At 48.4% G+C, this 25,469-nt stretch overlaps 1 protein-coding gene across 2 annotated transcripts in view; it reads left to right on the forward strand.

The window, feature by feature from the left end:
* The first annotated feature begins 524 nt into the window (after positions 1–524).
* The window catches only part of ASTN2 (astrotactin 2), an 893,996-nt gene continuing 869,051 nt past the window's right edge, over positions 525–25,469 (forward strand). Inside the window, exon 1 of one of the 2 annotated variants that reach the window (XM_012664418.1) lies at positions 525–978. In XM_012664418.1, the coding sequence (XP_012519872.1) occupies positions 540–978 (439 nt within the window). In that variant the 5' untranslated portion in view covers positions 525–539. The remainder of the gene's footprint in view (positions 979–25,469) is intronic. The other variant, XM_012664417.1, reaches the window with a different exon arrangement.

A 25,469-nucleotide genomic window follows, 5' to 3' on the forward strand; every position in this document is an offset into this window, starting at 1 on the left:
GAGACAAAGTTAAGTCGTGGCCGTCCAGGGGTGCTCCCTACCCCCAGGAAGGCGGGCCTGGAGCAAGGCTGGGCTAAGGCGCGCCCCCCCAGGAGTAGCCTCCGGTTTGCGCCGAGGGTGGGAGGAAGCTAGGGGAAGCGGGGGCATTGGGGGACGCGCGAGGCGGGCGCTGAGTGTTAGGAATTTGAGGAGGGGTGTCGTGGCTGAAGAACCTTGCGAGGGCGGCGTTGGGGGATCCTGGGAAAGGGGAGGGAGCGACCGGGACTTGCACGAGGCCGGGCGGAGCCTCCGAAACGCTCGGGGTCTGTGGCGGAGCCGGAGACGGGGGGCGGGCGGCTGGGCCCGGGGAGGCGGCGCGGGGGGGCGGTCCAGGCCGACCGGGAGGCGGAGCCCGGAGCTGGGGGCTGCTGGAGAGCGGCTCTCCCAGCTCCTTAGCTCGGGCGTCCTGGTTCGCTTCAGCGTCCGCCGTCTCCGCCGCTGCCTCTTCCTCCTCCTTCGCCACCGCCGCCACCGCCCGCAGCACCGCAGCCCCTCCCGCCATGGCCGCCGCCGGCGCCCGGCGCAGCCCCGGCCCCGGCTCGGGGCTCCGGGGGCGGCCGAGACTCCGCTTCCACCCGGGGCCGCCGCCGCCGCCGCCGCTGCTGCTGCTGTTCCTGCTCCTGCTGCCGCCGCCGCCGCTGCTGGCCGGCGCCACCGCCGCCGCCTCGCGGGAGCCCGACAGCCCATGCCGGCTCAAGACCGTCACGGTGTCCACGCTGCCCGCCCTGCGGGAGAGCGACATAGGCTGGAGCGGCGCCCGCGCCGGGGCGGGGGCTGGGACCGGGGCCGGAGCGGCCGCCGCCGCGTCCCCGGGCTCTCCCGGCTCTGCCGGCACCGCCGCCGAGTCGCGCCTCCTGCTCTTTGTGCGTAACGAGCTGCCGGGGCGCATAGCGGTGCAGGACGACCTGGACAACACGGAGCTGCCCTTCTTCACCCTGGGTAAGGCTGGGCGCCGTCACCCGCGGAATCCCGTGGAACCCTGAGCCCCCTAAGTGAGGCCGGACGGGTGGGGGCGCCCTGGGAATCCCCTCCCCGGGCTGCCCCGAGTGGGGTTGGCGGAGGGCAGTTGAGGGGCCGGGAGGTCGCACAGGTGGTTGTAAAGGAGTGTGGGGCCGGAGGTCCTGGAGAGCGCGCAGCAGGATCCCGGGGGCGTGCCAGCCCTCCCGCAGTGGGGACCTGTCCGTCTGCCTCAGTCCAGACGTTGAGCTCTGCCCAATCCATCCCGGACGCGGGAGACCCCCAGTCGCTGAGTGTGCTCTGGCCAGAGGTTGGGGCAGCCCCCCGCTCAGAAGCTCCGAAGCCAGTTCCCGGTCCAGCCGCCCACTGCTCCTCCGGGCACAGTCACTGGCTGCCCGCGGTTGCCGCCCCCTCGCTCTCGCCTCGGAGTTGTTGGCTCTCCCTTCCAGATAGGTTTTCTTGAAAATTGGAGCGGAGTGGCTCCATGTAGACTCACCCAGCCCGCAAAAGCTCGGCTTCCACACGAGCTGGGTGACCTTGGCCAAGTCACTTTCCTTCTCTGAGCCTCAGTTTTGGCCATCTGTGAAATGGGGATGGAGAGGTTTGTGCGATTTCTGAGGACTGGAATTCTGAGCCCAAGGTCTCCACGTTTGGGTTTTTCCTCTACCTCCGTTATCACCTTCCTATTTCTATCCCCCTCCCAGCAAAGAGCAGGTGTATCCTCGCAGCTTACTCACTGGGCTAATAACAATAAGTGAAAGGCAGGTAAAAGGAGAGAAAAGGAAACAGGTGAGGGTGGGGGGCTCAAACGGAAAAGTTAATCAGAAAGTTCGCCAGCAGCTGGTTCCCGGCTCGAATCCCGGAGGAGTCGGCCCTTCGGTGGAGCTGTGGGAAGCGCAGCTGATTTCCCACCCGGGTAATTGATAGCTTAATTATCTCGGAGAGCGTTTACAAAAATGTTGTTCCCCCTTAGCTCTCCCGCGCTCGCTGCTCGCTCACTCTCCTTCCCCCTTGGGGGCGCGGGGCCTCATTGGTTGTCGGAGTCTGGCCAACAACAGCGCCTAGAAGGCATCAGGGGCTCGCCCAGAGACTCCCCAACTCTTCTGCCCCGGGGGTCCTAGCCTTCGCGGGATCCAGCTCTGGCATTGGCATCGCAGGGTGACTGGCCTTCGTTTTCTGAGTCATTAGGATCCCAGCCTGAACCTCCAAGGTTAACTGCTTGCTCACCCGAGAAGCCCCACGTAGTAATCAATGGACTATATTCCACTCTCCTGGGAGCCCTGATATTTTAAAATGTATTTTTGTGACTCCCCCACTCCCCCTTTCATACCGGCTGCCTCTGGGGATTTGAGCGAGTGCCAGTCCCTCTCTCTCGGTCTGATCTTGAGCCTCGGGGTGCCTGTGCTCTCAGGCTGGCTGTAACCTGAGCATGGGGAGTGTTCTGGTAGGCTAGGCGGGAGAGCGCCTTGCAGGTTCCCCGGGGACTTTCCGCGGCGGCGTCGCGTCTGGCGTGCAGCGCACATAAAACACGCACACACATACACACATATGCATACACACACCCCAGTAGCCCTTCCCACGTGCACCTGTGGGGCTGCCCGGGTCCAAGGAAGGGGATGAGGGGGGAGGTTGGGTTACTCAGGATGCTCCCTAACCCTGAGCTCAATGCTGGCTCCTCCCGCCTCCCCGCCGGGAAGGGTCCTTCTGGAGAAACAGAAGGTGTCCCTTCACTACCACTTCCAATCCTACTCTTCTCCCTTTATCCTTGAGGTCTCTCTACTCCTGGGCACCCTGAGAGATGAGGGTTGGTAATCCCCCTAAACGGGCTTTTCAAATGAAGCGGGTTCTTGGATATGGCCTGACTTGGCAGTGAGGACCCCGAACATTGCAATTCCCCAAGAACGTGGAGAACCCGGACCAGCCAGCTATAAAGGTGCCCCAGAGTTCCTAGCGCTGGCAATCTTTGCCATTTTTAACTTTGGCCTTCAAAGGGGATGGGTACCTGGGAGCCTGGGACAAAGTGAGTGAGGAACTGCAAGTCTTCAATCCCCCAGGACTTATGTGTCAGCTTGAGAAGCTCCTGGCATCTTGTATGTGGAGGTTTCTGCCTTCTGTGATGCACAGCCACTGAGCCTGGTGGCTGGGTACTGCCTGCCCCTCGGAGTGGCCCGCTGCTGTCCCCCTTGGCAGCACCGAGCCTTCGGATGCATGCAGGAAATTGGGTTCCTGCCTCCTCTTTCTCTCCCCAGCGCCCTGGACTGGCAGCTCAAGGCGCTCCCAATGGGGATTTGGCTAGCGAGGTAGTCACCAGATGGCCGGGTATAGCAGGAGCTGTGTAGGGAGACGTGGGCTTTTTATTTGTGTTGGTCTTCGACTGTTTGTGTGTAAACACAGAGTGCACAATGAGCTCTGGGAGGGCCAGGCTGGCTGGAAATGAGGGTTGATGGTGGCAGTGGGGGGAGGGGATGATACTGTGAGTCCTTTATGGCCATCTCTTTCCCAGGGTCTCAAGGCAGCCTCATCCCATCTCCAGACCTTTTAAACACCCTGCCTTCCGTGTGTCTCTGGCAAACTGGGCTAGTCTTTCACTATTAGCTTGTTAGTTCAGGGAATTTGGAGGTGACCAGTGCCACAGCTGGGCATGCAAAGTTGGGAAATGCCAAACTCTGCCGATAGTGGGGAGTGTGGAGCCACCACTAGGGGGTGATGGTGTCTGCCAAAGCCCTCGGCTCATGCTTTGGATCCTGGGCCCCGAGTTGGTGGTGGTAAAGCATCCCTGGCATTAAAGGGGGGGCAAACAAACAAATAAAAGGTAGATTTCTCATTTTACTGTAAGTCCAGCTGGGAGACCTCAAGGTCATTTTGCACAAACTGCCTACCGTCCTCATGCACCAAAGTCACCTTCATAGCCGGCCCTGCCTCCCTCCATTCTGCCTCTCTTGTTAATGCCCAGACAGAAAGGAAGATTTTTTCAGGTCTCTTCTTCTTTGCATTTCTCTTCTCCCCAACAAGTTGCAGCTGCTTTATGTAGAATGGAAGTTTCCCTTAGATGTGAAAGATTCCCCAAGTTTCTGTGCCGGGGCCACTTCTTCAGAATCCGATTATAAGTCAATAACATTGACAAAGTGAATCTCCCTGAAAATGATTAAGGAATAGCAAATAGTTATTGAATCCTTAATGTGGTGCTAAGAGCTTTACTCTTGCCTTGTATTATGCATCCACATAAAATATATGGAGAAGGCACTACTGTCATTCCCATTTGACAGGCGAGGGAGCATTCTTAGAGAAGTCAAACACCTAGTCCAAAGTCACACTTAAATAAATGGCAGACCTGGACCTGGAATCCCAGTCTGCAAGACACCTACATTTTTGGTAATTGCTGAACTGGCATTCTGAACCAAATTTGCAATTAGTGCGGGGCGTGGTGCTGAGTAGAGAGATGTAACAGTCATCAAGACAAGAACCTTTCTCCAAAGGAACTTGGGCTACAATGGTGAGCTGACGTATGCAAGTTGAAAAATGAGGCATGAGATAAATGACCTCCAATGACCCTGCCAGCTCAAAGTTCCATGACTCATGGGATGTCAAAGGGCATTCTATTGATTGATGCCAATGAGCAATGGAGATGATACATTCTGTGGCATCCAGGAAGGAAGATATCTCTGTAGATTTGGAGAAGCCTGGGAAGACTTCCTGGACCAGAAAGAACCTGAACTAGGCCTTGGAAGTTTTAGTAGACAAATTGAGGAGAAGTTGAATGCTAAAATGCAGCTTGGGAACTTAATGTTGGTTAGGATCTGGAATTCTCAGCTCTGGCTCACCGTGACCTTGAACGAGTCATTTATCCCCCAGAGCTTCAGTTCTTTGTGCTGTAATATGAGTGGGTAGATGAGCCTTAAAATAATCCTTTGGTGTAAAGATTCTATGAACTTGAAATGCCCTGACCTACTCCGTGACTCTGACGAGCTCCTCTTGCTCTGTACTGTCTGTTTTTCTACACCGGTAACATGGAGGTGTTAAGAAGGACTGACAGGAAAGACAGAATTTAAACAGGAACAAGAGCCAGCGCAGGGCTTCTGAGGTGAACCCCATCCTCACCTACCCCCAGGCAGCCCTGGAGTCTGCTCGTGGATTTAGCTTCATGCCCACAGGTAGGGAAATGTCATCCTTTTCCCTGTGCTTAGTAATGGTCAGTCCAGACCGTTTACCATCTACCTGCCTTGATTCCACGAAAGCAGGAAAATGTGATCAAATTGAGTAAGCACTCGTTGTCAACGTTTTTTAGTAATTTGCTTTGCCATGTCACCTGACAAGAGAACAGTGTGCTTTGTATGTGGGGGAGGGAGTGTGAGGAAGGACAACCCATTCAGTAGGATGTCTGTAAGTGCGCTTGCGTGAATAGGGCCGGCAGTATCCTGAAGGTCTCTCCCAACAGGATGCTCTTTGCAAGAAGCTGACGGCCTGAGAGAAGGAAGAAGATACAGTCCTGAAATGCCAACTTTGTCAGGTCAGCAAAGGGTCCCTAAACTATAGATAAAAATGGATACTCAAAGCAAAGAGCCTCTGAGAAGAGCAAGGGGCTAGGCACCCAGCCAGGAGACTTGCTGAGAGCATGGAGTTTAGCCTAAGAAGAGCAATCCACCAAGGGTGGAGCAGCTTCCTTCAAATGTCAACACAGAGTGCAGAATATGCTTTTTTCTGCCTCCCAAGTGTGTGCAGGGGTCTGATTCTAAGGGATGTTCGAAAAGTACGAGTACTAGGGGAACAGAGCTGAGCCGCACAGGAGTGTCCCATGGAGCTGCCCAACAGCCCTGTATGCTGACCCTTAGTGGCCGAATGAGCCACGTTGGAAGAAGTGTTCAAGCAGATGCTAGACAGCCATTAGGAAGGCCTTTGGAGAAAGGACCCAAGCCCTGCAGCTGTTTGGGCTATATGCCCTTTTTGGTTTCTGGTTTGATTCTGAAGGTTGACATCCTTTATTGGGACAGAGGAACAGTGGTTACAAATAGTAGTAAGCCACGTCTCCTGTAGGGGTTTCTGACCACAATAACATTCTAGTGTTATTTTCTGTGTATGTATGAGAAAGATTCTGGGATGGAGAAGAGAGAGAATTTTATGTCCTGAAACAAAGCTAGGTTTAAACAATATATGTTATTTCCTTATTTGGACACCAAGTCCCTTATCACTGAATGAGGTATTTAGGTTGCACACAAACTTCCAGGTCCCATCCTGGTGTGACGGCCCACGTTTCTGGGACATTGTAAATAAGGTGGGGGGTGTTTAGTGGTCTCTAATCTGAGTTTTCTTCCCTTTACCACTCACCTCCCTTTCTCCATACCCCAGCCCACCTCTTGCCAGCTCAAAGCTGATGAAACCTGTTTAATACTCAGGGCAAAGAGAAATATGTTGTCTGCCCTCAAAAAAGACTATGTTCCTGAGAGGGTGATGGGGCAGGAGAGAGGAGGATTCATTTCAGCTGTTAGAGAGGCTCAGGTTTTGTCAAAGCCAACCAGATTTTCTGTTTCTGGGGAGTCAGTGATGCCCGCTGAGACAGCCAAGCTCTGCAGGCTTTGGTGTGACCCAGGGCTTGGTCATTTCCTCAACTGGACCCTCAGGCTGCGAGAGCAGTCTGTGATTTTAATTCACAGCGGGTGCAGCAGGAGCTTTAACTAGGCCTCTGGCAGGCAAAGCCTCCTGCTTCTCACCTTGCTTCCTTGCTCGCTAAGCCTTGTCTGCCTCAGGACAATGGGAACGTGTGTGCTGGGGGAGGAGAGGATGGAGACTGACAGTGACCTCTTGGGTGAAGTCCTGAGAATTATTACCACAACCATCCACTTTGATGGGATCCCAGCATCACAGACTCTCAGGGAGTTTGAATTTATGCCCTCCATTCTATATAGTAACATCGAGGCCCGGAGGAGGAAGGAAACCCACCCAAGCACCCGCAGTTTGAACTTAAACCCAGTGGTCTTGAATCCTAGTCCATGCCTCTTTCCATCACATTGCAGGACCTCTCGCAGGGGGCATTGGGTTTAAACACATCTCAGTGTCTGCAAGTTGGTTCAATATCGTAAAAAGGAAAGAGGTACCACTCTTACCTTCTCCCCCTGCCAAGAAATTTAAAAATCTAAGGAGAAAAGTTTCTTAGAGAAATTGAATTTGTTTTCTTGTCCAAGTATGCAGCTGATTGGCTCCGATCTCTGCTAAGCACCTGTGCTGATGGTTTTGTTCTGGGGGAGAAGGAAGCCTCACTGCCTTTCCCTCTAGCTGCCTTTGGGGGTGGGAGGAAGAAATCTGCTTTTTCCCAGGAAAGGAAAAAAAAAAGAGTCAAGTTTAACCTTGGGTGGAGCAACATTAGGAGGGCACTTCTTTTCCAGAGTGGATACTTTCCCAAGTTCTCATACTGACCAGCTAGTGGCAACAGAAGATTAACTATAGCAGAAGAGAGCTGCTTGTTCCTTCCTTGCAGCAGAGCGAGTGTACAGCCTTTCCGCCCCAGAATGAGGCAGGCAGCAAGACTTGCTCTGTTCTCTGGCACCTGCTCTGTCCTTTCACTGGCTTTTCTCTATTGTCTGTCATTCTTTTGGACGATAGCCCTCAGGAAGACCTCCCGTCTGAATGGAAAAGGAGTGGGTGGTGATTGCACAATGCAAGATTCAAGGCTGAAATATGTGTAGCTTCCTTACTAGCGTACTGAAACATAAAAGCAGCCCAGTCTGGGAGTGAAAATGTGACAAAAACGTCATATGTTATAAACCGTTAGGGTTTTTACCATGGGGGACCACTTCTTCACCCCACTGCTGCAGCCCGTGGCGGTCAGAGGCCTCAGCACTTCTCTCTACTGCAATTTCAACAGCCAACCCACTGGTCTGTCTACCTCTAGTCTTACCCTCTCTAATCCATCCTCTGTACTTGCAGACAAAGTGATTTTATTAAAAGCCCAAATCTGATAATGGCCATCCTCTTATAAAGCACTTCCTTGGCTCCCCATTGTTCTGAGGATGATGAATTTCACCCTCCTATTGTAGTAAGAGGTCCATGATCACACTCTGCCAGAGTGTCCTATACTGAGAACCTTTCCTTCTCATTCTTCGCCTCTGCCTTACCACCCCCTGGGAAAATTCCTTCTCACCTCTCAAGATTGAATTGAAGTGTCAGCTTATCTTTGAAGCCTTTCCTGACCTCTTCACATTGGAGTTGGGACCCTCTTTCCCTCTATACAGCAGTACAAAGACCGCTGTAGTAATAGCCAGTCCCTTAAGAATGACTGAGCACCAGTGTATGCCAGGCAGCGTTCTGCGTGCTTAGGATTCATCAGAGAACAAAAGACAAGGGCCCCTGCCTTTGGAGAGCGTATATCCATGTGTGTGTATGTGTTAGAGACAATAACAATAAACATAAAATGTAAATTATGTGGTATGTGAGAAGATGATAAATTCTATGGAAAAAAGGGAAACAGAAAAGAGAATCAAAAGTTCTGAGATAAGAAGATCCGTTTTAATATTAAATAGGATAGAGTGAGAGAAGATTATGGAGAATGAGAGATTGGAACAGAGACTTAAAGGAGATTGAAAGCGTTAGCCAAGCAGATATCTAGGAAAAGAACATTCCAGACAGGGAACAGCTCTAGCAGAGACCTGACTCAGGAGCACACCTGGACAGCGTGAAGGTCGATGTGGCCAGAGTGAGTGAACAAGGAGGTGGGCAGGATAGGAAGTGGGAGAGGAAGAGGGGAGGAGACACGTCACGTAGGGCCGTGCAGACTACTGCCGGGATCCGGGCTTTGCAACTCTGAGTGAAATGGAGAGCTCTGCAGGATTTTAAGCAAAAGACAACCGAGATCTGACTTATGTTTCAGAAGAATTACTCGGACTGCTCTGTAGAGGAGCAGCCATGGGTGCCGGAGGGCCTTCAGAGTCTGTTTTGGAGAGAGGTGCTGGCGGTTTGGAGCAGAGTGAAGCAAAACTTAAACACTGTGTGTCCCCTCGTGTCCCTCGGGCTGCTTGTCTCTGCACCCCACGAGCAGCGAATGCACCTTCTTCCTCTGGGGGGCTGCGGTGACTCACCTGTTCTTGACACATCATAGGTGTTCAAGAGATCTTAGAGAACTGGAACCCCGAATTTGCCAAGTCTCGTTCCAGAATCCACAGTGGGCAAAACCGAAGAGGGGCTGAAATGCCGCTGATCCGTTAAGGTTGAGTGCAAACGTCACCTCTCCCACAGAGCCTTCCCTCCTCTGAGCTCCCATAGCCCTCTCCTCTGCCTTCACCCATCTCTTAATTATTTTGGGGTGTTTGTAGGATTGGTAATGAGAGAGTTTGCTTAGAGGAAAGAGTGTTGAGTTGGGGGAAGACCTTATCTTGAGAAGCTTGGAAGCCAGACAAAGGATTAGAACCTTCGCGTCGTAGCAAACAAAGAGGCATTGAACCTTCTGGGGTGATGATACACCATGGTTCTGGGGTTGCCCAATGTCAGAAATGGAAAGAATTTAGGACATCTAAACAAAATGCTTCTATATAAGATGTGGAAATTGAGGTCACCAAGCCAGATCCCAGATCTAATGACTGCAGTGTATCTTCCTCCCATCTTGGGGAAGGGAAACTGGGCAACCGGGAGTGGGAAGAGCTGGACTTGCAGAGGTGTAAGGTCACTGACCTTATCGTCCTGGCATGGGGCAGGCAATGAAAACAGCGACCATTTACTGAGCACTTTACTATTACCCAGGTGCCATGCTGGTCCATCTGTTAACTCATTTCAGCTTTTTCACTACTGAGGGACAAATGTGGTTCATCTCTTGTTATAGGTGAGCTCTGAGGCTCAGAGGGGTTAAGGACAATACCCAAGATCACACAGCTATTACCGACTAAGCTCCATCCAAACCCATTTGCAGCCTCTGATCTCTCTGCCTGCGTGCTGCACAGAACAAGGGGTGCTCTTGAATGTTCGTCTCCTTACAACCTATTTTACTTCTTATCTCTTCCTCTTCTCATTACCAAGAAGTCACAGACGTTTCTTATGTGGGGACTTGGGGTGTGACAGGCTCACAGGCTCAAGGGACTGAGCACCTTTTTTTAGTGCTGCCAAGAGCTGACTCATCATCTCCCCAGCCCCTTCCCTTGCTTCTTGCTGCTATGTCAGGAAAGAGTACCAGGCCTTCTCTCACACTCCCTAGAGGCCCCTGGTTATCCCTGGGCCTGCTAGATAAGCAAGTACCTATTTCTGTGCCTTTTTGGCTTCCTTCCATCTTCTTTTCCTCCCTCCCCTGTCTTCCCTTCTTCTCTTCTCCCTTCTCTCCCAACTCTTAGGGATTTCCCACCTTATGCTATGCCTGGTGTTATACTGGGGGACCTGTGATCTGGCCCTATGAGGAATTTATATAAGCTCTATGTTCTTTTTCTAGAGGTGGTCAGGGCGTCTGTTGTCTGAGATGTGGCCACTGTTTGGCCAGGTGAACTTTCTTGTCACCCCTCTGCTCAACCCCAAGTTGAATTTTGCCCAGCTAGTGCTACTTGGCAGCATTGTGCTGTGTTTGTGTTCCTACCTGGAAGATGGGATGTATATTGTGTATAAAATAAGCATGCTGTAAAAATCCAAATAAATAATTATACTTCTAGAGTATTACAGTTAGGTAAAATAGTGCCTTTGAGATCCAACCCAACTCCCTCATCTACCTAGCAAGAGAAATACATCGTCCAAGGCCCTGCAGCTAATCCAAAGCGCAGTCCAGGCTCTAGCCCAGGTCCTTTGATGGAGACAGCATGCTGGCGTGGGACCTGTGCCAGGTTGGAGGACCAAAGCCTCAGATTGAATCCCGGATATACTAATTGCTAACTTTAGACTTCTGTATGCCACGTCTCTGAGCCTATGCTTGCCCATCAATAAAGGAAAGAAAACATAATAGTCACTTCTCTGGGTTGCTGTGATAATTATTTTTGGAGTGCCCTCCATCAACCAAATTTTAGTCAGTGCTGGGCACTGTGCTCAATTTTTTTTCCCCATATACTAAGCCTTGTGATCCGATGGAGATAGTGTGTGCAAAGCACCTAGCCTGGCGTCTGGCACACAGTTTGGGTTCTGTGCCTCTTTGCCACCTGGATCCTTTTTTTGGAAGGAGGTGGAGAGATGAATAAATAACGAAGGTGAATTCCCTTTCCCCTCCCCCTCTTCCCACTCCAGCCTGTTCTGCTTTTTCCTTTTTCCTCCCTCCCCTCCCTCCTCCCTAGCAAGGCAAAAAGGATAAAATTGACCATTGATCTCTGCTCATTCTCCTGGAGCTGGGGGAAGCAGGAGATTCCGGGGTTGTCTGAGGACAGTTTGGACAGAAAAGCTCTTAGAGACTGAGTCTAAGGCAGGTGGGTGTTGGGGGAGCAGGCAGGGCAGAATCCTCTCCCTTCTGGTGGCTGCTGGCTGACAAAGCCTTGCTCTCATGCACCCAGGGAAGTCACGAGTGTCTTTGCAAGCAGCCGAAAAGGGAAGGAACATTTCCATTAGCAGAATCAGCAGTAAAGAGATTTCCAGTCACAGTCATAGTTGCATTTGGGGGAATCATTTCAGTGGTGGCTGTGGGCGGAGGAGGGAAGGGGGTGGGGTGTCGAGGAAAGGCACAGGGAGACGTTTGGTCTAGGAGCTGAGAGACAGCCCCAGTGAGAACCAGGTGCCAGACGCAGCAGGGCTGGTCTTTTGACAAACATTCGGGACCTCCTACTTCCCTTCAAATGGACAGAGCTCCATTCGGACTCCCCACGGGAGGCTGCACGCGGATTCTGTCCTGCCTTTGCTCTGATTACCTCCATTACTCTTTTCAAGACTTTCAGAGATTGCAGTAACTTCCTCGGTTCCTGGGATTCGTAGGCGGGAAAGTTTCCAGATTATTTACCCCAGTCTTTCCTAAAGTTAGCTACTCATCAGAATCATTTTAGAGCCCAGGTTCTCCAGGCCAGACCTGCAGAAGCACCTGGGGAGAGGTCCTGGGACCTGTACTTTAACAAGTGTACTGACTCCTTGGCATGTCCTTGGAGGACCTCTGCGAAGTGGTCTCTGTGTAGCTCTTTAGCCCTCACCTCTTGGTGTTCCTTGTCTATCTTAGGGCTCTAGCCTCACTGATGCCCTGCACATTTCCGGGGCAGCATGCACATTTCTGAGCCCAATCCACATTCCCGGAATGGGAATGCTGTTCTTTCTGAATAGAATGCATTTCCCCTGCCTGATGGACTTGTCCAACTCCTAGACTTACCTCGGTTCTTACCTTCTTTCAGGCTTAGATATCTTCCTTTTGTTTTTCTGTATGCCTATACCCCCTTGATAGAGTTGCCATATTTAGCAAATAAAGATACAGGATGCCCAGCTAAACTTGGATTTCAGATAAATAATGAAAACTTGTTTAGTATAAGTATGTACCATGCAATATTTGGGACATATTTGTACTAAAAAATGCCTTGCTGATTATCTGAAATTCAAATTGACCTAAGCATCCTGTATTTTATTTGGAAGGCAGCTATGCTCACTGCTGTACCAACATCACCTAATTTGCAAACCCACAGGGACCCTGCCTGTCTCCCTCGTCTGTCCTGGTTCGCACTACTGATGTGTGATTTGCCCCCAGACATGCTCTATCCACGTCTCCCCATCTCAGGAAATCATACTGTTATTCACTTGGTCACTCAAGCTAAGAAGCCCCTTTCATCCTTGTCCTTCCCTCTCATCCCTCCAGTTAGCCAATCCTGCCGGTTTTACCTCCAAAATGACATTCAGTATTCACCTCTCATAATTTCCACTGCCATCGCCTTCATCCAAGCCACACTCCTTTCTCACATCAGCCTTCTAGCTGGTCTCCTGCTGCCTTTCTGTCTTCTGCCCTTTCTTTGTACCATATGGTGTACAGCCCATGGCCAAATCCAGCCCACGGCCTGTTTTTGTACAGCCCATAAGCCTATTTACTTTTCTTTTAAATAATTGAAAAGAATCAGAAGAATAATAATTCCTTGACATGTGACAATTATATGAAATGCAGATGTCAGTGTCCATAAATAAAGATTTACTGGAACACAGCCACACTCATTTGTTTACGTGTTGTCTGTGGCTGCTGACGCTCTACAATTGCAGAGTTAAATATTAGCAATAGAGAGTATCCGGCCTGCAGAGCTTAAAATATTTATTAATTGGCCCTTTACAGAAAAAGTTTGCCAACCCCTGCTCTATACAGTAGCCAGAGTGATCTTTTAAAAAAATCAGATTTGATTTTGCCACTCCCCTGTTTAAAACCTTCAGTTACTTCTCGTTGCTCTTAGGATAAGATTCTAATTCCTTTTCAGGGTCTATAAAATCCTGAATAATTTGCCTTCCTCTCTGAGTTTATCTTCCATTATTTTCTCCCTTGCTCACAAAACTCAAATATTATCTCCTCTAAGAAGTCTTCCTTGGCCAAAGTAGCACCCTTGTACATCCTCCCCACACCATAATTTTCTGTCCCATTTATTTTCAAAAGCCTTTGTCTGACAGGTCCTTGAAGGTAGGGAGTGTGTCTTACTCATCGTTTTGCTCCCTCAGCTGTATAGTTCAGGACACACAACATAGTAGGTAGGTACTGATTTCCTAGCAAAATCTGCAGGAATGGGGGTGATGGTTTGTGAATACTGCTTTAGACGGAACCTGCCTCATAGTGTTGTTCTGTTGCTTGTTAGGAGATTAGGAGGAATCCAGGAGCTAAAGTTTATAAAGGATGCAGAGCTGTGCCTAGTACTCAGTAAATTCCATCTACGTGTTTGTTAAGTAAACAAAAGTAAATAGGCCTGTACCTTAATCCCCAGTGCCAGCCCCTCCCCCCATCTCCTGTGCAGTTGAAGAGAGTTCAAGACAACTCAAAGGAAGTCCTGTGGGTCAAGACCTCGTGGAACCCAGAGGCAGGAGAGTATGGCAGAGAGGACTAGAGCTAGGAGTTCCGGCTTTTGGTCCCAGTTCTGCTGGGTGTCTGTGGTCAAGGCTCTTCCCTTCCCAGGCTTTTCCCCATCTCTGCTATGATGAGATTAAACCAAGTGATCCTTGAGGTTCTTCTCAGCTCCCTAGCTGAGCAGGAGCCCAGGAGGCAGAGAAGGGTTCCCTCTGGGATCTTCTGAGGCTGGCACGACAGCCGAATAGGGCTGGACTTCCTCCTTTCCTTCCCTCTGCCTCCTTCCTGCCGCCTCTGAAGAGCAAATCCTCAGCTCTGAACGCAGGTGTAACTGGAGGTTTCAAGCCCAGTCCCACACTAATTCTTTAGGGAATCTTCTTCAATTACTTTCTCTCCAGCCTCCCCCAGGGAGGGAGACTGAAGAAGCTGACTGCCCAAAGTAACCAATTACCTGTCTGCCCCTGGGGACCCTCCTGTACCTCCAGCCTTATGTTCTCTCTCCTGGTCTCTTTAAACCATCTCTCCAAACCACAGAGCCCTCTTGGGAGTTGCCCTCATTCACCTGCTTCTCTGCCTCCAGCCAGGGAACAGAAGGTCTCTCCTCCCCCAAAAGGACAGCAGGTGGGAGGGCTGGTGGCTCAGAAAGGACAGCTACAAACTGAGGAAAAACCAAACAGGTTTTGCAAGCCTGGTTAAGTACACACAGCACAACCGTGCTGAGCTTGGAGGCAGTGCCTTGGATTCCAGTCCTATTTTTGCCATTGACTTGCTGAGTGACCTCAGATAACTGACAGTCCCTCTTTGGGCCTCAGTCAAGATTAAGTGGATATTATCAGAGACAGTTCTCTTTCAGGAAAGTGGGTAAGACTGAGCTGCGTAGGATGTTCCATGAGAGAGGAAGAATGTTCCAGTCTGGTTTGCTCTTGGGATCCCAGGTGCCTAAGGCTGTGCTTGTTATAGTAGGCACTCAATAAATGTTTGTTGAATGAACGAGTGATGAATGGAAACTATGTGTGGTCACACTGTCACTTTCTACTTCTGTATTCGTGATAGACATTGTTAATCAATCACTTAATGGCAGCCTCAGATTCCTTCTCAATACAATGCCTCATCAGTCACTACCAATCAATTGGGGTTAGCACGAGAGATAGATTTTATTCACATTCCATAGACTAAACCAGTTCACCTGAAAAATCATGGCCTCCTTGGCTGGAGCTAAGCCCCTTCAGTCATTATTCAGTGGTTCTTCCATCCTAGGGACCTTGTGCTGGGTCCCTGATGGCACAGAAATGCAAGGAGCTCGCAGTCTATTGGGATAATAGCATTTGCACTTTTTGATTTATAAAACTACTTTCTATGAGTATTTTTAGAACCCTGTATTACAGATGAAGAAATGGCCATTCAGAGAGATCAAGTCTGCTGCACAAGGTCACATAGTAAATGGGATTAGCTGCACTTATTTGTAAAAGGAAACTTTGTATCCCTGTCATGAATGGAACAGCAGAATAACTTGCTGTAAATGGAAGAGGACCTGTAAAAGTAAGTGTATAACTATTGAAGGAATAAGAAAAATCACTCATATGCCATCTAAATTCATCTCTCATACAGTACTTTGGGAAACATTGATCAGCCCAAGCATGGAGATGAAGATAGTCCTCGAAAATTCAAATTTTGCTCACTTAAATGTCATATTTCTTCTAATATACTATATATATTTAAAATATCTTTCCTGCCTCGTAACTACCATCTTTTAAGATCTGGCTTGAATGTCCCTTCACTGCTTCTAAGATGACTTTCCTGTCTCCCTCAAGAAAAGTTCTTTCCCAAGCATTTTGTATATTTAATGCCGTCAGCATTTTCACGGAAATGTTGTGGTCGTCAGTCTCTCTTGCCAGTCTGTAAGCTTTCTAAGTTAAACATCATTTCTCTTTAATAACCCTAACTCCAGCAGTGAGTGCATGCTCACTGAATTTTCTACCTTAATTTTTAATCTTAACGAAAAGAATACAAGCTTGTTGTAACACAATCATGCAATTCAGGAATATTATGAAGAACAAAGTGAAAGTCTTTCCTCCTCCCAAACTCATTCCCCAAAGGTGGTCACAATGAACAGTTTGCTAGGATGCTTGTGGAATGTGGAATAGATACGTGCCTGAACAGCCACCTTTGGGTTAGCAACAAAGGGGAAGTGACTTGTCCAAGGTCCCTCTGCAAGTTTGGGGCAGCTCAAGGATGTTGATGAAATTATCTTTTTATTAGAGCATTGTTTTTTTAAACTGGGCTCCATGATAGATCAGGGGCAGAAGTATGAATTGCTAAAGAGGTGCTCTGATCTGTCTCTAACACTGGAGCTCTGATTTCATTTGAATGAAAGATTCTATAGCTTTAAAAAATATTTTAGAAGCATGCACTATGCCTAAACCACAGCATCGGCCTCCATTCTCCATGTCCAATATATTGGAAAGAAGATGGTGAATGTCCCTGCCATATTTTATGGAGGTAGCATGATTGGAGGAAGTTCACTGGCCGTCTTATAATTATTATTAAGGCAGCTTTACAAAGCCACCCTGAACGTGGTCAGGCACCAGAATCTACCTCCAGATGTCCTCCAGGTCTCAAGAAGTTTTCTTCTTTACTGTCCTTTGCTTGATTTATATACACACACACACACACACACACACACACACGTACACATACATATTTATATCCATATATAATATATACATTCATACACACACATATATTCACACATATGCGTATGTGAGAGAGGGAGAGAGAAGGGAAGAATATGGAATATGACGATTCTTCTGTCTGAAGAACTAGAGGACACTGAACTCAGCAAGGGAGGAGCTAGAAAGGGAACAGTTATCACAACCGGCCGGGGGCGGGTATCTCTTTCTTTCTGGCACAGCATTTGACATGATTGCTAATGCAGTTCTTCTCTTCTTCTTCCCGAAACTTTTCCCTTGAGTGGGGAGACAGCTATTCGGGGGAGAGCTACCTGGGTTAAGCTGAGCTATTTGTCCTAGAAACCCTTGTTTCTGAAGCCATTTAGATGGGTCAGTTAGTAGAAAAAGTCTATTAAAGCAGAGAATCATAAAAAAATAATAGACGCACTTTAAACATTTCACTTTAACTTAAAATACATAAGTGGGCCTACATTTGCCAGTTGTTGGATGTAGGCCCAAGGCCTCGTCTTTGAGTTCGGGTCAGCTGGTTGGAGTTCCATGCCATCTGTCTTGCATAAACCATGCTACAATGCACCGGATACGATCTCCAATGTTGCTTTCATTAAAGGGGACTAAGGACTTAAAGATACTTGCCAAGTAATTTTTCTAGAATTTTATGATTCCTATCTAAATTTTTATAGTTGTTGCACCTGACCTAACTCAATAGCATTATTTAAGTGACTCTCTTTGTTTTTTTTCACAGTAAAATCAACTTAGTCCTCATAGAAACCACTTTCTTTGGATGCTCATAAATTTTTAATTTGCCCAAGATTTCATTAAGCTGTATAATGATAAGAAACACAATGAGCATAAATAGGTTTGGAAAACAAACTGGCTTCCTGTAAAAATGCAGTTCAACTGGTGGCAAAGTGCTTAGAGTGCCGGAGAGTCACCACCTCACCAGGGTTTGCGTTCCTGGTGGGCGAGCCCCGGGGTGTTCTACAGAGATGACATAAAGCACAGGCTGATCTGGCAGGTGGTGGAAAGCTTCTGAAATACATACATTTCAGGTTGACAGAGGCATTGAGCCATAGCCATTTTAGTGGTTGAGGCTTTAGACATAATTTTGTCCCAAACTGATTTAAAGAGGAGAAAATAGAATCCCAGAGATGAGTCAGGAACTCAAGTCATCAGACTCCTGGAGTTCATAACCCTTCCTAGGACGCCATGGCAGTTGCCACTGGTGTCCTTGTGCCTTGGGGTGGCCTTCTAAGGGAGGTGCCCCAACAGTGTCCCTGTTTTATAGATGAGAAAACTGTGGTTCACGTAGTAAGTGGCGTTGCACGTTAGAGCGGCCGTTAAATTACCAGATCACACTGACTTCCTGAACACCAGGGATATGCCACATATTTCTTTGTTCAGAGGTAGTTTTTCAATATTTTTAGAAAATAATTTAGCATTATCAGTTTTTTTTTTCAGTCCACGAGCACACCTGAGCAGGGATTCCCCTTCAAGTCCTCTTCACTCTCACCACGAACATGCACAGGTTTTTAGAGGCTCCCCAGAACTCTGCCTGTCCACATGCCGGTTCTTCAGATTATCCAAATTTAGAACTCTCAGGGCCCCCCGGCCATCGTCCAGACCAGCCCTCTAATTGCACAGAGGGAGACCCAGGCCCAGAGAAGGCTGCTATGTCGCCTACAGTCGAGGGACCGAGGCTGCTGGAGCACAGACCTCAGAATACCAGCCTGGTGTCGTCTCGCCTCCACTGGGTTTCCCGCCATGCCTACCTGCCGCGGAGGGTGGCGCAGGTGATGAGAGGGCAGAGCCTGTGAGCGGGCTGCCAAGAGTCTCCATGCTTTATGAGGTGCAGAGTATAATTCAAAACCCATTTTGGGGACGTCTCGCCCCATAAAATCTCCTCCAGCAGGAATGGCTGGGAATTTGTTTTGACGTCCCCAGCACATGTTTTTAAAATACCTCTTCTCTCCATCTCACTTTCCCCTTTTTTTCTGCTTCCTTTGCCTCTATCCAATTCTCAGGGACCCTGCCCTGGGGGCTTTATGAGGGCACACAGTGGGGCTGGCACTGGGGGAAGGGGTCCTGCTGTGTAGGCTAAGGGCCTGACAGGTGGTTGTGGAAAAGGTCTCCTTTGCAAAGACATTGGCTCAGGAAATGACTTCAGGGAGCTGCTTTCCACAGTGATAGTTAGACTTTTAGATGCCATTCTTAGTATGGGCAGCATAAGGCTCCCGTGCAGCCCTCTGCCTTGCAACCCAATGGCAGCTACTCCTTCCTCATCCCCCCACCCTCTTCATCTTACACCGTATCTCTCCTAGTCCCTTGCACTATCGCTCCAATTTCTTCCTTCAAGTAGGTAGTTCATATGTTGCCTGAAGAATCATTCCCAAAGGCTGTTCCTCCCTCACTTGGAACCCTCAGTGGCTCCCCGCTGCTGCCGGGATTAACAGCAGATTCCCTAGCATGACAGTCCTCTGCAAAAGGAGCAAACCCACCTCTCAATCCCCCCATCTACACTTCAGCCAGACTGGGCTTTTTACTGCTCCCAGAGAATAAGCTGTACCTCCCCGTTTCTGTGACTCCATTCAAGCCAGGGATGCCCTGGCTCTCTGGCATTTCCGTTGGTGCAATTCTGTCTGTCCTTTATAAGCTGTTTTCTTCAGGAAAACTTCCATTCCTTATTCCCTCTTCCTCTTGCCTTCCTTCCCCAATTCAGCTTTAAATAACTTTATTCAGGAAACTTTATTTGTATCTCCCTTATGCCCCCTCCTTTATGTTGAAATGTTGATGTCTCTCTCTGTCATCCTCCACCTGCATAAGTCCAGTATGGTGGCCACTAGCGACATATAGCTATTGTGCACTCAAAGTGTGTTTAGGGTGACTGTGAAACTAAATTTTTAATTTTACTTAATATTCATATGTGTCAGTAGTAGCCACATGTGGCTAGTGGCTACTCTATTGGACAGCATAGATACAGAACATGTCCACTATTCCCGAAAGTGCTGTTGGACGGCACTGCCTGGGAAATCCTCGAGGGGGTGGAGGAGTCTTGCCTTTTCTGTCTCCTGCTGCCTGGTACAGGATCTGTTATTGAATAGGTGCCAATACATATTGGAAGAACTGACTTTTGTGGCAAGACTATGTAACCAGTAACCCCAAAGAGACCCAGTTTGAAGAAGGAAGTTCAAAGCAATTTATTTTTAAATCACATCAAGGTTTGCTAATAAAACTATTGCATCCCAAGCTTTCATTTGCAAAGTCCGGTGCCTCTTAGAGTCCAGGGTGTCTTAGATGAATCCATTAATCACACTTACCGGTAAGAATTCCAGGCTCTGATGGGTCATTTCTTGGCCAGGGCTTTCCTTCCCGTCTCCTCCTCCTTCCCCACACCCCAGAGCCTGCCCATTCCGGAAACTGGGCCTTAGGGAGAGGGGCCTCAGGAGCTCTCAGTCCCTGCCAGACAGGTGCAGATGGAGCTGTCTGACATGAATGCACAGGTTTGAGCGCCCATCGCTTTTTATGGAAGATTTATGAGTGTTTTTTTCGAGACAGAACTCCTGAAAAGTCTCCTGCTGTGAGTGATGGCATGAGGCTGGAATGCAAGAAGCTCTCCTTTCTCTCTTTTCTCCTCCCACCTCCTTTGCCTCCTTCTTCTCTTTTCTTCCTCCGTTTCCCTCCATTCCTACTTTCTCTTTGATCTCTTTACTTTCTGTCTTCTCGTGTTTTTCTCTCCCTTTCTCTTTGCTCATACTGTCTCCTTTCCCCTCTCTCCCTCCCTTTGTGTCTGTGTGTGTGTGTGTGTATGTGTGTCTGTCTGTCTGTCTTTCTCCCTGCCTCTCCACGTCATTCTCTCAGTCTCTGTCTGTCTGTCTCCCACAGTCTTGAGTTCTCGTTAGAATCCTAGAGCGTAAGTCACTCCTGTCTGCCTACGCTGGCCAGAGAAACCAGCCCAAGCCTCGTGCCGTCTAGCGCGGCCCCATCCACAGCTCAGAGCTGGCTCCCTCTGCTCAGACCCACGTGTCCCAGGTGGTATTTGCAGCAGGGAAGTGCAGTGAGACTCGCGACTGAGGTGGGCAAGGCCTTGCAGGGTGCAGCTCTGGCTTCCTGCTCGTGTCGGGACCTCCACACTGCTGACAGGTAGCCTCCTTGGCTACCGCCTGTTGTGAGACTTGATTCCAAATGTCCTGAGTGACCTTAGAGGCCTCAGTGACCACTTGGTCCATCTCACACAAATTTGGCCATGACTTTGAGTTACAGTGTGAGGCGGGCTTTGAGGGCAGCTGATAGAGGGGACCTGGGTGTCTTTCTCCTGTTTTGCTAAATATTCAACGCTCTTTTTCTGTGACTCTGGTGGGCTCTTTCTCAACTTCCTCTGCTGCTCTTGCACTATTCATCACCAGCTCTTTTTTTAAAGCGTTTTACCTCGGGGCATTAGAAACATCTGCTGGAGAGTTTCTGGAAGAAAAGTTACAAGACTGATAAACTCTCTTACGAGAGCATCCTTTCTAAAATTTCAACTCTCGGTTGTACCTGACAGTGAAAGCCATTTGAGCCAAGCTAACATATCTCCAAAATATCACGTAGCCTTCTGAGGTGGGCAGAGGAGATCGAGTTTGACCTTAAGGGCATATGCCCAGTTAAGTTTCAAGGGTATAGTAGTGGTATTGAGTCAAGAGCAGCTCTTATTTCAAAAAAAAAAAAAAGCAAACTAAACAAAAAATACAAAACAAGAAAGAGAAGGAGAAGAGCATGACAGAAAAGAAAACAGGCTCGTAACCTTGTGTGCCGATCTGTAGGGCAGATTTAATTTGCTTCTGGAACAGGATTAGAAGTATCTCTTGTAATCCTTGGATTTCTCCCTTTGTTTCCCCTCATTTCAACATTTAACCTATAGCCAAAGTGTATTGATTTTCCTCCCAACATACCTTGGGAATCTATCTATTTCTTTCCATCTCTACCCTGGTCCAGGTCACTATCAACTTTGACCTGTAATTCAATAGTCTCCTAATTGGTCTCTCAGATTCTCTCTTGCTGTTAATCCCCACGCAGCTCTTCCCAGTCTGTTCCCACTTGCTGCCAGGATGGCTTTACAAACGTGTATCAAATCCTGCCTCTTTGCTCCTTAAATTCATGATGACTTCCCATTGTGCTTGTAACGAAATGCATGGTCCGTAATCAAGGCCTACGAGACATTCAACCTTAGCTTTCTGTACTCATGAAGGATTGTCTCCGCGACCCACCCCACCCTGCAGATGCCAAAATCCAAGGGTTTTCAAGTCCCTTTTGTAAAATGGCATAATACAGTTGTCCCCGCGGTATCCACAGGTTCCACATGGAAAATTTGTGTAGTTGACCCTCCTTATCTGCAAGTTTCCGTCTGTAGTTGGTTGAACCTGAGGATACAAACCCTGTGCATATGGAGAGGCCAACTGTACTTGGGAAGGTTTTAAAAATACCAGGACTTGAGATCTACCTTAGACTGATTAACTCAGTACAACTGGGGGTGAGAAGTTCAGCAGTTTCTTCTAAGTCTGGGCACACTCTTACCATACGATCCAGCAACTGCACTCTTTGGTATTTACCCAAATGAGTTAAAAACTTACGTCCACACAAAAACCTGCACGTGGATGTTGATCGCAGCTTTATTCATAATTGTCAAAACTTAGAGGCAACCAAAGTATCCATCAGTAGGTGAATGGATAAGCACATTGTGGTACATCGAGACAATGGTACATTTTTCACCTATAAAAATAAATGAGCTACCAAGAGACAAAAGGATATGGAGGAACTTTAAAAGCATATTGCTAAGTAAGAGAAACCAATCTGAAAAGGCCACAAACCGTATGATTTCAACTATATGACATTCTGGAAAAAGCAAAACTGTGGAGACAAGAAAAAGCTCAGCTGCCAGGGGTTGGGAGGGAGGGAAGGGAGGATGAGCAGGCAGACACAGAGGGTTCTTTCTTTTTAAATATTTTTTTCTATTTTTTTTTTCCTCACCACTATGCTCATGAGGACAGAGGATTTGTAGGGCAGTGAAGCTATTCTGTATGATGCAGTAAGGACGAGCACGTTATTATATTTGCCAAACACATAGAATGTACACTACAAAAGTGAGCCCTAATGTAAAATACGGACTTTAGTTAATAATGATGTATGCAAATTGGCTCATCAATTGTAACAAACGTCCCACAGTAATGCAAGGTGTAAATAATAGAGGAAATGGTGGGGATGGGGTTGGTGATTGCTGGGAATTCTCTATACTTTCTGCTGCTTTTCCTGTAAACCCAAAACTGCTCTAAAAAAATCTACTAATTAAAAAAATATATATCAGGACCTAGGCCCTCCCTAGGCCAATTAAATCAGAATAACTGAGGCTCAGGCCTAACTGTTGTTGTTCTGTTTTGTTTTTGTTTCTAACCTACCCAGGTAGTTTAGGGGATTTGAAATTATAACTGGGGTTGAGAGCCGCTGCTGTCAAGGTCTTGCCTCCCTCCGTCTCCAGTCACGTTGCGTTTCTCTTGCTTTCCAGGGACCCCGGGGAGGCCCTCCCTGGCCATTCGATCTTAGTGAGAGTCCACGGCTCACCTGCCTGCTCCACAGTTTTTCTTACAATACTCTGTTCTTTTCTTTTTTCTTTTTTTTTTTTTGTCCCTCAGTTATCTACATTGTATTTGGGTATCTGTTTATAAGGTTTATTGTCTGTGGCCCTTTTCGACTAAACTCTTTGAGGACGGGGACCTTGTTTGTTTTGTTCAACGCTATATACCCAGCACTTCTCAAAGTGTTTGGTTCACAACTAGTGTGCAGTACGTATGCACTGAATGAATGAATGAATGAACGAATGAATGAATGGATAGATGATGAAGTTTAATGTGCTCTTCCCTCCTGCCGCCATGTAGGAAGGCAGAGTAGACCTCCAGGAAGAGTGGCGAATGACTGCGGCTAGGTAAGACAAAGTGTGCCCTTATCCCCCTTGCTCTCCCCCAAAAGGCTGCAGAGCACAGAAATAATTTCCTTAATGACCCAAGAGTGTTGCCCTGTATTCCCTATGCCCTCCAGCTGGTGGCCTGAATCCTGAGTTTAAGTAAGAGAATGTATGAGTGGAATTTGTCTCTGTCATTTTCATTTTCTTTCTCTGCAGTAGAGTTAGTGATCGCTTGGTCAAACTGCAGTATAATGCAATTAGGCTTGTATGTTCCCTTCTCCTTCAAGTGCCTTGGGAGTGACTTCTGTTACTGTTGGAAACAGCCCCGTAGTCAACGAGCTTAAAGAAGAAAAACCAAAAGCCCTCTTCCCCCTATCGCTGGCCCCTTTGCTGCTCTTTTCCATATAGGAAGATTAACTTGCCTTTGGATTGCGAGCAAAGGGAAGAGTGATGTAGAAACAGGATATTCACAGGTGTCTTCTGAAGCAGGGAAAATTGCAAAAGATTCTTTTAATCCTTGCTTGGGTGGGAGAGAGAAGCACACACATACCACTGGAGTAGCACAGTTAGGATCAGTTATGAATTTATCTTGTTTTTGTTTGGCTTGAGTTCCAGCTTCTGGTGTAATATCTGTACTTGGGATTTTGTGTGTGTGTGTGTATTCAGTAAATTATAGTCAATGAAAAGTGACGGATACCAGATTTATGAGCAAGTACCCCAAGGACAGGAGAGCCTGTGATTTCTTTTGGAGGGTATAGAGAGGTTATAGTTCCCATGAAACTTGGGAAAACAGCTGGGAAGACAAGGCAGAATACATGGGATTAAGGATCCGGCTAACATGCATCTATAAATAGTCACCAGCCCAGGCAGCCACAGGCTGTGGTTGAAGAGCTCCGATTTCTACACTTGGCTACACTTCCAGCTCTCTGAGTACCCTGACCAAGCCATCCATGCATTCTAGGTTATATCAGTTGGGTTGCAAGCAGCAGAAGCCAACTCTGTTTATTTAAGCAAATAAACTTTATGGGAAAGATTTGGGATAGACCCTTGAAGGTTGGAATTGATGAAGAAGCAGGTTCAGAAGGGGCAGTTCTGGGGGTCTTAAGAGCAGAAATCAGTATCCAGTCTCATCAGAGGTGTCCCCCCAGGATAAAGGGGCACCATGGGTCTGTCCATCCTTTCCTCCCCTCCTCCCATCAGCATTCAGAGTTCCTGGGAGAGTCTGATTGGCCAGTGTGGTTTGATACGTAACTCTCCCCTAGAGGAGAGGAGGGCATCTGGATTGGCATTCCCTCTATGCTGCACATGCTTGGGGGAGAGGTAGATTTTGCGAGGTGAATCTAGGGCTTGGTACTAAATGGTTGCTGGGTAGCAAAAGCAAGACATGGGCTCCTCAGGGGCCTCGGCCTTCTCATCTCTAAAATGATAGTGGTTTGAAAAATCCTCTTGGTGGCTTCAAAGTCTTCCTTCAAATGGAATCTTGGACAGCCCACTGTGAACACCAGAGGAAAGTAGAACTTCCCTGGCTGAGGCAGGGGCAAGGGGACCCAAAGCCCTTCCCTGCAGGCCTTCTCTTCCTTTCCCCCACTGAAGTGGTTCTTGAGCTCTACAGTTCAGTACCACTGGGCTCTGTGGTCTCCAGGGCCCTTTTCTGCTCTGGCCTTTGCAGTAGAACAGAATGTCGCAGTCAAGGGCTCTATGAGGACCTGGTATAGAGGAGAGGGTGATCACAGAAGTGGACAGGACCTCGCAACCTTTGTGTGCCTTGTGAAGGTGAGGACCTTCTTGTGGCCTGCTGCACCTGCCTCAGGCCATGACCAGAAGTCAGGATGCAGCATCTGCCTCCAGAGAGAAAGAGGCTCTGCCTTGGGGAAGTGATGCTAGGGTGTGCGTGGACCTCCCGGCTCAAGCTCTCTTTACATCTCCAGCCTCACGCCCTGCCGTTCTCCCTGTGGTCCTCTCCTTTTCC

The sequence above is a fragment of the Propithecus coquereli genome, unplaced genomic scaffold (assembly GCF_000956105.1).
Source record: "Propithecus coquereli isolate 6110/MARCELLA unplaced genomic scaffold, Pcoq_1.0 Scaffold89, whole genome shotgun sequence".
NCBI classification, from domain to species: domain Eukaryota; kingdom Metazoa; phylum Chordata; class Mammalia; order Primates; family Indriidae; genus Propithecus; species Propithecus coquereli.